The 13,534-nt window shown below is 39.9% G+C and overlaps 1 protein-coding gene across 11 annotated transcripts in view; it reads left to right on the forward strand.

The window, feature by feature from the left end:
- TENM3 (teneurin transmembrane protein 3) overlaps positions 1-13,534 on the forward strand; it is a 503,658-nt gene that overhangs the window by 465,723 nt on the left and 24,401 nt on the right. For all 11 annotated transcript variants that reach the window (XM_051617407.1, XM_051617408.1, XM_051617409.1 and 8 more), the window contains 3 exons: positions 320-552; positions 1,106-1,260; positions 2,095-2,969. In XM_051617407.1, coding sequence (XP_051473367.1) covers positions 320-552; positions 1,106-1,260; positions 2,095-2,969 — 1,263 coding nt within the window. The remainder of the gene's footprint in view (positions 1-319; positions 553-1,105; positions 1,261-2,094; positions 2,970-13,534) is intronic.

Consider the following 13,534-nt stretch of genomic DNA (forward strand, 5'->3'; position numbering starts at 1 on the left):
GTATTTTGATTTGGTCTATTACCGAGACAGGGTCTATCTCTAATTACAAAGCACAAGTTGGGCCTCTGAGCATCATGGACAAAAATGGATCTTCTGTCGCAAAAAGATGTGTAGTCTAGATTGGATTGCCTGTGGCACAGACAAGAAATGTGACTCGATAAAGGTTTTGGGGTTGTGACCTGTGCTACCTATGCCTAAAGCATCAATGTTGGTTTTTAACTAGTTATGTATTACTGCACACTCCTGAAGCCTTTTCTTCTCAATCCAACGTTAAGTGCAATTACTTACAGCACATGCAATGTGTAATTCCCTTTTACAGCAACAACCCAGCTCACAGATACTACCTTGCAACTGACCCCGTGACGGGAGATTTGTACGTTTCCGACACAAACACACGCAGGATTTATCGGCCCAAGTCACTGATGGGTGCAAAAGACCTGACAAAAAATGCTGAGGTAATAGGAGGAACAGGGGAGCAGTGCCTACCATTTGATGAGGCAAGGTGTGGTGATGGAGGCAAGGCGGTGGAGGCAACTCTCATGAGCCCTAAAGGTAAAAAGAGTTATCCCTCCATAACTTTGAAAATAATATGAAGGTTCAGAGCTGGGGGTGTGTTACTGTTTAATTACTGAAGCCAGTAGTTGGCTCAAAAGTGTGGTTTAGGGTAATTTATTCCAACTGGAAGACTTTCGAGGAAGACAGCTACGTAGTACTTGGGCTGACTTTTTAGGGTATTTTTGGCTTGCATGGTTATTGAGCATTTTTAAATGCTCGTTTAGAATATGTGTTTGGCAGGCAATGGTGAAGATTTAAAATCTGTGTTGTTATTGGTCTTGCTTATCCCATTTTTAAGATTAGCTTAAAAGCTAGACCCCTTTCAGCATACTCTCCAATGAACAGCAAATGGGATCAACTGGAGTAGATTTCATACTGAACATTGATTTATTATGCAAAATACGCTTACAAGCTGTTTTACTACCTGCTGCCTAAGACCATATTTTCTGCTCTTAATTTCCACTAGATAAATACCACTTATAGCCTTAGTTATGAATAATATATTCACTGCTAGCACAAAAAACCCTTTTTTTATTTATTTTCATTAAAGGAATAGCAATTGACAAGAATGGTTTAATCTACTTTGTTGATGGGACCATGATCAGAAAAGTGGATCAGAACGGAATAATATCCACTTTGCTTGGCTCCAATGACCTGACCTCAGCACGACCTCTAACCTGTGATACCAGCATGCACATCAGCCAGGTACTTTTTAGCTGCTGCTAATTGGAAGGCTGAACTGGGGCTAGAAATGCAGCTTTCTTGCCTCTTAAAATAAAACTGGGTGGAATACGTAATGGATATTTAACAGCAGAATTTGGGGAGAAAGAAACCTGTTCCAAGGGCACAAATCACAATATATTTTCCTAGCTAGAAATGGTGCTGTATTCAATTTTTCTGCCCATAAAGTTCAGTTTAGTTTAGAAAAACAAGACTTCGGCAGGAAACATTAAGTCTGGTAGTAAATACCGGGAGAATGGCAGATCTGTTAGAACTATCTTGGCCTGCTGATGCTTTCTGAATCACTTAACATCCTTAGCCTACTGAATGAATGAGAGGATAGATTAAAAAAGAACTCAATAAGTTTGTGTAGGTAGGAAGGGACATCACTAGTGTTACGTTTAAAGATGGTGTCCAGTACAGTGTTTCATAATCTGGAAGGTAGTAAGTTTATTTTGTTACTACAAGAATAAGAGATGAGTGCTGTTCTTAAAGTATGTATTTAGCCTTTGATATCTGTCTCTTTTTATTTGTCTTTGTGATAAAGGAAAATATAGCATGTATTGGAGGGCAAATTCAACCTGTATTATAGTTCCAATGCACCTGGCTTTTATTCAGTAAAATAGATGTCTAAACAGTGTTCCCCTTGCCTCCCTGAAAAGCTTTAGTTTGCTGCATGTATTTTTGTACAAGTCCTTTTGTTGTGATTGGTTACAGCAGATGAAAAATGCCCATACAGCTATGTCTAACACTGAAAATTAATTAATTCATTTAATCTGCACTGGTTAACTGTTTAACAAAGCCCTTCTGTTTGTTAAGGTTCGTCTGGAGTGGCCTACAGATTTAGCAATCAACCCAATGGATAACTCCATTTATGTTTTGGATAACAACGTAGTTCTGCAGATCACTGAAAACCGCCAGGTTCGCATTGCAGCGGGGAGGCCAATGCACTGCCAGGTGCCTGGGGTGGAGTATGCGGTGGGAAAGCACGCGGTGCAGACCACGCTGGAGTCAGCAACTGCCATTGCTGTGTCCTACAGTGGCGTACTCTACATTACAGAAACTGATGAAAAAAAGATCAATAGGATAAGACAGGTCACAACTGATGGGGAGATCTCATTAGTTGCTGGAATACCTTCCGAGTGCGATTGCAAAAATGATGTCAACTGTGACTGTTACCAAAATGGGGATGGCTATGCTAAAGATGCCAAACTTAATGCTCCTTCCTCCTTAGCCGTGTCTCCAGATGGCACCCTATATATTGCTGATCTGGGAAATATTAGGATACGGGCCGTATCAAAGAATAAACCCTTATTGACTTCAATGAACTTTTATGAAGTTGCCTCTCCAACTGATCAAGAGCTTTATATCTTTGATGTCAATGGTACTCACCAGTACACCGTGAGTTTAGTCACTGGAGACTATCTGTACAATTTTAGCTACAGTAATGATAATGATATTACTGCGGTAACAGATAGCAATGGGAATACTCTTCGTATCCGACGGGATCCCAACCGGATGCCAGTAAGAGTGGTCTCTCCTGATAACCAAGTCATCTGGTTGACGATAGGCACTAACGGATGCTTGAAAAGTATGACTGCACAGGGGCAGGAACTTGTCTTGTTTACTTACCATGGCAACAGTGGACTTCTGGCAACTAAAAGCGATGAGACTGGATGGACCACTTTTTTTGAGTAAGTACATAAATAGATTGTTTTATTGAGTTGTACAGTACCATTTGAAATATTTGTGGAGACTGATAAAGTAGCTGTAAAGGTGACTGCTGATAGCAAAAAGCACAGAAAGATAACTTTTGTTTACCATGCTGTCTTGCTTTGTCTGACTTCTAAACATTTGGTCTGAATTTTAAATTCATTACTTTGAATTTCAATTTTATATATGGAAATAATAGTGAGACAACATTTCACTCTTGTCAAGAAAGCTGTAACTCAGATAACCACAATTTCGTAAATTTGCATCAAAAGCTAGATTTTCATCCTATTTGCTCATTAGATTGACATTGTTGTGCAGCAAATACTGACAAGAAGTTGGTCTTCACTGCTCAATATTTTTTCGTTATTTTTTCTAAGAAAGAGCATGTCTGCATGGTCTTTTACCCAAAAAAAAGCCAGATGGGTATTTTTTTGGGGGGTAAAAGGTTGTGTTTCACTGCGTGGTGAATATGCAGGAATGATCTCCTGGGTGACTTGGCAGGGTTTCACACAGGCAGACCCGAGCAGAATAAGCTGAGAAAAGAAATTTGGGCTGTGTGGGAAATGTCATTCCTGCAGGAATAAACTGAAAGCACAGAGACCACCAGCAACATGTGGAGTACAGGTGCAAGCACAATAGTGAGATACACTACTGGAATAGTAGACCTGTCATTTTTCCAGCGTCAGAAAAAATCTTTTTAGTGAATTGCTTTACCATGTGTTACAGTCATTAAGTCATCAATGCCTCTTCATAACAGCCAGATTAGCAAAACATTTTACAGACTCCTCAATTATATTGACTAAGGAAGGTCATGATGATTTACAGATAAACTAGTAGAACCTGAGAAATCACGTACTGGTATTTTAGGCAACTTTATCCCCGTATGAGCTGAACCGTGAACCAATACACCAAACAAAACATAACAAAAATGAAAAGCATAAACAATTTATTTCAAAAAAGAGGAGTGTAGAATTAACAGAGATTTTTGTCCAGTCATCTCTGTCTATTGGAAAAATTAATTATTTTTATATCACATGAAAGACATACTGAGTTTGATTAAAATGTGCCTGTGAAGGAGTGGAAGACATAGTGTTGTTACGATAAGTAAAAGTGTTAGAGGGTCCTCAGCTGAAGTATTCAGGATTAGAGAGGGTATCATGAAAATCCAGTAAGTTGCACTTCTTTTTCTGTTGTGTTGGTTTTTTTTTCCCCTCTCCTTTTCTCCTGTTGTTATGAAATGCAGTAGAAACTGCTGCCAAGGTCAGGGCCTTAAAAAAAAGGCTTTCAATTCAACACAGATGATAAAGAAAATAAAGTGCCAGTGTCAGGCAGTGGCAGCAAAGCCGAACATCTGTGTTCTGAGATAATTCCACATTTCTGTCAGTGTACAGTTGGCTGAGACAGTGTGCAGGAGGACTCTGAGCACCTGTAGCTACTCTCCAGCCTTTACATATGCCTGTCAGAGACACAAGAGCAGCAGGTGCTGCTCCACTGCATATTGTGTCCTGAAGTGGAGACAGGGCTAGAAATGCTGATCCCTAACAAAAACAGCAGGTGGAATGGCGATGCTGCCAGTTTTAAGGTGTTCTTTCAATAATCTGTAAATTGGCAGGGCTTTGCTAGCAGGCACACTCCCAAAGCATTAGTGCACGTCTGTAATATTTAATTGTGCATTGGTGCATCCGCTGCGTATCTTTTTAGGTCCTGCCAAGAGGACACAAAAGCACAGTGAGGATACACAGAGGAATGAGAAACAGTTCAGTCGAGAGGGAATGTGTTCTTGTGAGTTAGCCCTGTCCTGTATGCTGAGAGACCAAAGCACAGCTTTGGATGGGCTGGGAACAGTCATCTGTTTCCAGAGAGAGTAAATTCAGTGGTTAACTGGGACACACACAACCACTTGTTTCCAGCAGGCAACTTGGGCAAGGCAGTCAATTTGGGGGATAGTGAAATCCCTTACTGAAATTAAGGCATCTGCTGGGTACAGCAGGCACTTTAAATCATGCTGGCATTCATACTGGCTAATAGAGGACCTAGAGTTTTAATCAGGGCAGTAATTTCTCACCATGTTGCCTGTAGTGTTTGTGTAGCCTACTGTGGTGTGCTGCAGAAGTAGTGGATGGCTCCTGAATGTATCTTCATGGCATCTGTGTGATCACAAAGAAGTGGATGTTATATTCACTATTAAGTGGTTGATAGGTCTGTATTTTTCATCATAGGGAGGATTTAAGGTACTGTGTGTCATGAAGTACATAGTTATTTCCTGAATCTGTAACTAGCCATCTTTCACATCTGATCTGCTTTCATGCAGACTTTCTGGTCTGAGTGAGGTTATGTCCAGCTGGCTTATGTAGAGCCCAAAGAGCAGGCTATTCCCTTCAGTAAGTATTAGTATTCTTTTCAAGCTGCTGTTTATGCACTTCCTAAACAATTATCTCCAACCAATGTCTCGTTAGAATTCCCAAGCTGAAATAATTGCAGAGAAAGCTAGGCAATTTCACTCACCCTGAATTTGCAAGTGCATGAGGCTTCTGCAGAAGCAAGGATACTGATCTCCCCGTAGCCATAGTGAAGAAGTAATTTGTTTAATTGCAACAAGGAAGATTCAGATTAGACATTTGGAAAAACTTCACAGTGGAGATTTTGGAGCCCTGGAGCAGACAGACAACGATCATGACCCGTTGCCCTTCATAGACTGTCTTTAAGAAAAGATTAGACATGTTTCAGGACTATTCCAAGAAGAGCAGATCCTGCCTTGGGGTGGGGGCTGGACCACATAACCTCTCAAAGTCCCCGCCAGTCACATTTTCTATGATGCTCCATACAAGTTAATAACAAAAATAAAAAATTGCACTGATTATGTAAAGCTACAGGGAATCAGTGAAAAAAAGCACTGTGTTATTTTTCTTGCCAAAACAGCATTCTTAAAAACATCCATCGGGCGTCGTAGCTGCTTACTCCTTTTTAACATAAAATCCCCATGCACCAAATTTGTGTCTGTATGTATTTTTCTTTTGAGGAAAAAGTAGATACAAACACGACCATCTTGGCATTTTTTATTCTAGGATCAGCAAACATTATTGTGGCTTTGCTTTTCACTGCTGCTGATTTGTAGTATTAAATCTGACTTGTTCTGGGTTTCCACTTTGCCTGAACAAGGATAGAACTAACATACAGAAAATATTTTTTTTACACTCTGAGTTTTTTACAGGGAAAACTGTAAGTACTAACTGAAATTATTTAGGATAGCGTGTATCTGTTTTCTGTATTTGTTTACAGACTTTGGGGGTTTTATGTCTTTATGGCAAAATGGATTTTAAAATACCTATATTTTAAGGGTTATAGCCTACTGATCAAAATTGGCACTTGATATTTGTTGTCAAAGGTCTAAAAACTTGCCGCATAAAGATATTAACAGAGCATTGAGAAAAAGGATTGAAAATACACACATGCTAAAAAACCAGTGGAACCATATGAAGCTAAAAGTCCTCCAGAATAGGTTTTACAATGAAATTATAATATTAAACACGGTATAAGAGTAATCACCCTAATCAAATTCTTATGTTCTAAAATTGTGAAATATCTGAGCTGGAAACTGTTAACTATAACTGCATCTTATTTATGCATAATATGAATGTTTAAACAGATAAATCATAGAAGTTGAACTAATTACATGTCTTATTAGCATTTTGGAAGTGACACTTTCTAGCTAGCCCATATTACATTATTTTTGTACAGCAGTTTCCATTCTGCTTTCACCCAGAGAGAGCTAAGCTAGGTGTACAGAAGGAGCATTTTCTCTGGACGTAAGTTTTTCAAGTATCACAAGTAAACTCCTAAAAAACCCTGAAGTGTCCCTGTGCAATCGCTCAGCCATGTAGGAGGTCCGGCTTCCCCCTGCCTGCAATGTCAGGTCTCCATCAAAGCCCTGGCATGCCAGCACTTGCCAGCCAGTCTTTAAGTTCAGCTGGAAATGAGTTAAAAGCCCACTATTAATTGAATGTTTGATAATGCTCAAGAGGGTAAATTATTCCACAGAAAAAGCTGCTGTTTCTCATGACCAGAACTGTAAGGCAGCTCTTTGAGAAGGTCCCAAGCATCTTGTTCAGCCCCACTTCTGAATCACCTCCAATCACGAGTCCCTCCTTGGGAGTTGCTGGAAGCTGAGCACCACTTGAGGGACTGACACGTCCTTGCTGCTCTCGTTCATCTTGCTCCATGACTACTTTGTGTGACTTAACGGGGAAGTCCTTTGCTTGAATCACTGGCTTGCTGCCCTGCCAGCCTCCAACTGCTTTGTGCTCCTCCAGTTGCTCGAATAGGTAGAGGCTGCTCTGGAGGGAGGACCCCTCCAAGGCAAGAAGACAGCCTCGGCTGTCTGGGCGGTCGGTTGCGGTCTAGGTGTGCACTGGTGTGCGTGGTACTCGGGTGATCTCTGACAGCCACATAGTCCTGAGAGGTGCGTTGGGACAAATCATGGTCAGCCCGATATCAGATGCCTGGGATCTGTTCCTCTGCAGTCCCAGGCCAGGTGCTTCTGCAGATTTCTCTGTAGAGGCAACTATTCCTCCATCTCACAGCTCCCCTGGAAGGTATGGGCTGCTTGTGCTTTCCTTTGGCTTCCTCTAACCCCTTTGGTTAAACTCATCACTTTCCTTCCTCCCACAGCTGTGAATTAATTCCAACAGCCACCGTTTCTATATCTTTCCTGCCTTTTCTCCTCTTGCCTTCCTCTCCTTTCAGGAGCAGTATAGACAGGCAGAGATCTGATCCAGACTAAGATGACTCCTCCTTATCCTCACTGCCTTTCTCCATGTCTCATTTTGGCTCTCCAGGCCTTGCGACCGTACCATGTTTCCTTGCTGTCTTACTTTGTATCCTGCTCCATCCCATGCCTCCCACCATTTCTCTAAGGCATGTTTGGCTTTCCTGCCTTTTCCTTTCCCAACAGTGCATTTCTTCTCAATCCCCTCTTGTATCTCTTGACAGTTCATCCAGTGTTTCCCCAGGCACTTCAAGCCCTGAGCTCATTTGTCTTCTCCTTCCCCTCCTCCCTCTCCCATTCAATTCTTGTCTCCAAGGGAATGCAGCAGAAATAAAAAAGAGTGACATTAGCAAGCAGAGCCCTTGCAAGTTTACTTTGCTCCTACAGTTAAATTAACGAGCTTTCCAGCTGTTCTGGAAAGGTGAAGAAATCATGCAGAATGTTAAGTCCTTATGATAATTTATAGACTAGAATCGCAGGTAAAAATCTTATTTTCACTGCATGCTGCAGAGTATCACCCTTTGCATATTTTGCTTTTATTAACAATGCATTCAGCTCTATGTTTTCCTTAAAACTCTGTGATGCAGAGTAAGATACTGCCTCTGGCGTGGACTTGTTTGGTTTCCCCACGTACCAAGCACATCATCTGTAACTGCCAGCATTTGGCAACAGGGAACAGACAGTATTTTGTATTTTTCGTCTTGCTTCACCTTCACACATTCCTTGTGGAGTCTGACTTTGAAATACTGAGATGTGGCTTGTAAAAAGACTGTGGAACTTCTCCTGAAATATTTTATTTAGATAAAAGCAAGTATTTACTTTTGATCAGATAAAAATTATCCTCCACCAGTAGTGTTAATTCACTTGCACTTTTACTGTATATTAAGATATTCACAGTATAGTTTTAATAATTAGTATTTTTATACCTTTTCCTGTAACATTTGTGGGGTTTTATTTTCCTATGACATTTGTGTTTCTATTTGTGTTCATTTATCTATCACATTTATCTTTCAGTAATATGAATATCTAAAAATGCATAGTGTTCTCTTTTCTTGCAATTTTGAGGCTTTTATTCTAATTTGATTCTGTTTTCTTTCAAATACCAGAACTCTATACGAAATTATATTCTGGATTTTTTTATCTCCTCTAAATAACAGTCTCTGAATGTCCTTGGTATCATAGTGCTTTTTAGATATTTGTATCCTTTTACCATCAACAACCTTCTGTACCTTCAACTTTTACCACTGCTGCTTCTTGCTTCATCAGTCTAAAATACAGTGGCTGTGATGTAATGAACCATGCACATTAAAACAGTTTTGTTGAGCTGATAATCATATTCTTGCATTGACTTTCGTGGCATCACATGAGCTCTTGATTGCAAACCATGACTGAACAAGTGTAGTGTCTTTAATCTTCCCATGTTATATTTACTTAAGCAACAAAAGACATACTTTCTTCATTCTTAACCATCTCAGAACTGTCTTTTTTGAGAATATATTTGAGATACTCAGTCCTTGCGTAAGTGCCTGTTTATCCACGTTTCCTTTCTCAATCCAGCACAGAATCTTAATCTTTCTCTCTTGAAGCACATTTTAGGGACTAGCTGCTTCTCTGTCAGCTGAGATTTGCTGCTTTGCCTCCTCTCAACATGGCACAAATAAACTCAATTAGGTAAACCCCTCCCTCACCATTTCATGTAGACCCATGGAGATAAGGCTGGCCAAAAGGCAAGTAAAACACTTTGCTCTATTCAAACAAAGTAGGTATTCCTCCTACCCAGAGAAAACTTGTAGGGAAAAATATCATGCTGACATGTTCAATTTGTGTCTAGCCAGAAACTAAAGAATTATTTGGGTTTTTTTAAACCTTCCCATAGATGCGTCAATACTACACAAATACTTACCATATTTCTTCTTTAGAAAAATCATTAAATACATTTTTTAAACTTCTAACATCAACTTCATTTTACTAAGAATAGAGGTTATGATCTCACTGTTTTCTGAAGTGGAATTGCAACTCAACTTTACAGAATTTCATAATTAATACAACATGTTTTTATATTCTTTAGTTTTTTAAGACTTGTGCTGACAGTGGAGCACACAATCTTGCTGTTTCAGACATACCCTGCTTAATAACAAAGCAGCCATGTTAAGAATAATCCATTAATAGATACCATTAGATAGCAATGTGATATTTTGGAGGAACTATAGTGTGACCCCCTAATTGCCCTGATATATCTAGTCTAATAGACATTTATCCTTTTCTTCATTCTTGAATGTTTACTGTTCCTGTCCCTAGAACTAGGCTAAGTAATAAAAGCAGAACTGAGAAACCATCAAATAGGTAACAATACCAAAATAGCAATGCTGAAGACACATATCAATGTTATTACATTTTACATGTGTGAGAAAAGAAGAAGTGCTGTGATTTCTGTCAATGAAATCAGCATGTGATGTCTCTGTGGTTTTTGAAAGCACTTAGAAGTACGGATAGTTCGGAAAAAAAAAACCAGTATTGTTCCTATGAATGACATAAATGTCCTACATTGTCAATCCAGCCAGCTCTGCTTAGGCTCCTGAAAGCATCCATTTCACTTCTGACTTTATCAGGGACGTAATAATACCATTTATTCAGTTAGTGACATGTTAATATTCTTGTGGCATGTTAATATTCTTGTCCCATGTTAAATTGTCTTTGTCAAACAGAAGTCAGGGAGGCTATGGCCAGGCTAGCTCACTCTCCGTTTCATTCACTTCATGGGCAACCTGGGTGGAGTGGGAGTGAAAGGGCATCTCCAGTCTGCACGTGAAGAGACAGCTCTCTGTTTTCACTTGCGCTGTATTTGAACACACAGTCCTCATTTTCAAGCCTTGTCAAGAAACTTGGTCTTCCTTTATGCCCCCAGTGAGACCAGACTGCTCAGCTCTTTATTGAGCCTACAAGGCACCCACAGCTGAAAGTCCTTCCTCATCCCCTCCAAAGAGGGAAGTCTGTCACTTCTGAAGCCTGCATTGGTTGGGTGTGATTCATGCTCCAAAGGAGTAAGGATATTATTATAAATTAACTATAGAACCTGAATCTAGCAATATTTGTTTACCATCTTGGTATTCCACTGTCCTAAAAGAAAAAAATATTCATAAAATTTTGCTTTCCCTGTGCTAAATTTGCTTTTCAAACTCAATGCAATTTGATAAATTCATTTGTCCACTTTTTGTGACCCTGTAAAAACACCTTCATAGGGTTTATACCTGTCAAAGTAATAATTAAAATAAAATTTAAAAAAGAAATAAGGAAGAATTAAGGGCAGAAAAGCAACAGTACATCTTATTCTGTGAACAAGATGTCTGGTCAGGCAAACCAGCCTTACATCCTTTTTTCACTAAAGGCCTGGGCACTCAGCTCTGATAGTGTAAGCAGATCTTACAGCAAGGGACAATCTGTCATACAAAGTAATATATACACCAACATTTCTTTAATTTGAAAGACCATACTCTGGTATTTATATTGACAAGGCACACAGTTTATTGTACAGTAATAGATGAGCTAAGAAGGAGGCAGGGGTGGGGGTGGGTGGAAGGGGAAGTGACACAGAAACAAACCAGCACCCTCAGGGAGCCCTGAGATGAAAGACACCGTGTGCAGGAAGCTGCTGCAGGGCAGGAGCTCACTCTGTACACCCCGGCAAAAATCCCTGCAGATCCCACAGGGCTTGGGGGCAGTGAATTCCCATTAGAGGGAAGCTGAAAAGCAGGGGATGAGTGTTGAGGTCTTGTAGATAAAGGCCTGGCTTCTGTAATTTAGTCTGGTCTTCTTAAGGACAAGCCCCCTTCAATCGGTCTTGAATTGACAGCACTCAGTTCAAAAGGGTACATGCTGCTGAGGAGTGTCCCCAGCCCTGGGAATCCAGAACACACCTCATTTAAGCCACACTGCCTTCACCCCACTGCTCCCAGTACATCCCTTCCCCCAACACCAGAGGTGTTCTTCCTGCTCTTCAGAAAGCACCATCATCATTATGGTATTTTTGTGTAGATTCTTGTGCACTTAGGGTGTGTGTCAGAAATGCAGGTTATGAAAGAATTCTGTGGTTTGTGAATCCTAATGAGAACATACTTGGCAGTTGCATACCACAGCAAACAGCAGTGTGGGAGGACTGCAATGCCATAGAGCAATGAGTTTGGCAGTCTTCTGGCAAAATGTAAAGTGAATCTGGCATAAGAAATCCATGTATTGATTCTTTCACTGCAAAGCATTGCTCCCCACAAATACTTGTCTCTGGAAGTCATTTTGGATTAGCCTGTGGAGGTGGTCAATCTTACTGCAGCATAAGCATTGAACTCATGCTTGTTTGCCTGGTTGTGCAATGAAGTGGAAAATGAGCATCAAAAGCTTCCAGTATGGAAGTGAGTGAGCTGTCGCAAGGGGAGGTGTTGATTCATTTCTTCGAGCTCCCTTTCCAACAGACACATTTCCTGCAGTGATTTTCATTTAGAGTGTGCCTGTTGTTTTGCAGATGAGTTATGGCTGTCAGGAATGGCCTATTTAGGTGAATTGTTCATGTGTCTAGTGTGGTGAATGCCAGTTTACAAAAAAAGACCAAAAACTATCCTTTTAACATTATGACAAAATAGACACACAAAAAGGAAGCCTCAAAAGCTGCAGTTCTAAAAGCAGAAGGTGAGAAGAGAAATTGTCAATCACTTTCCAGCTGAGAAAATCTCTTCATTAAACCTGGGCTGAAAAATTCATCCTGACCATGTTGCTAAGTTAAAAGACCATTACCTGAATTATTTAACCAGCTGTGCAAACAGTTGCATAAGACTCTCCTAGATGAAAACGGGATAAAGACCCTTTCTCCCTAGAAGGCAGCCATCAGAGAAATGAACAGGAAAAGCAGGCCCACTGCTCAAATTCAAGCTTGGGTTGTTTGACACTTGGTTTAGCAGGACAGCGAAATGTTGCTGATACTAATTAAGACCTTTACTGCCCTTCCAGCATCTGTGGTTTTGTGAGTTGGCATTTTCTGCCCAAATTCTATTAAAAAAACCAGGTAGATAAATTACTGTCCAAAAGTGGACTTTGGGCTGCAGTTAACTTTATGTCCTTCCTAGAATGACTCCTAGACATATTTTCTGTAATCCCTATTCATCGACTCTTTTCTTAGAGCTAAGCACAGCAGAAAGGGAGAAGGAAAAGGAAAGAGAAAAGGAAACAGAGAAGGAGAGGAAAAAGGAGTAGAGAAGGAAGGAAATGGAAGAGAAAGAAGCTTTTTTCCCCATATATTTAAAATTCTGGAAGACTGGAGAGAATCTTGAATTTTTTCTCATGCTTAACAGATAAGAACAAAGGAAAAATTATACCCTTCTTAGACAACAGTCAAGTTAAAAAAAAATCAATCTACTTGTCATAATTTACAAGCCTAGTAACATACATCAAACTGTCATTTATGACACATTTGCTTCCTTCTTGTTAGGCAAAACCAAACAATATTAGCAAGACACACAGCTGCCTTATAGTCGGGGGTTTTTTTGTTTGTTTCTTTTTTTAATCTAGCCGTTGTATCTCAAAAGAAAGTTATAGTTTAATAGTTTGGGTTTCCTGATATATTTGTACTGTGAATTCACAAGCAAGATGCTAAACCTTTCAAGACGTCAGATACACTGTGTGGAAATAGAGGAATGTGTGAATATGGTATTTCAGTTAATACGATTTTTTTAAAGACACGTTATAAATGAGTAGTTTTTCATCCACTGAAGTATCTGAATGAAACTAAAGAAAAAA

This window comes from Apus apus, chromosome 4, assembly GCF_020740795.1.
Source record: "Apus apus isolate bApuApu2 chromosome 4, bApuApu2.pri.cur, whole genome shotgun sequence".
NCBI lineage: Eukaryota > Metazoa > Chordata > Aves > Apodiformes > Apodidae > Apus > Apus apus.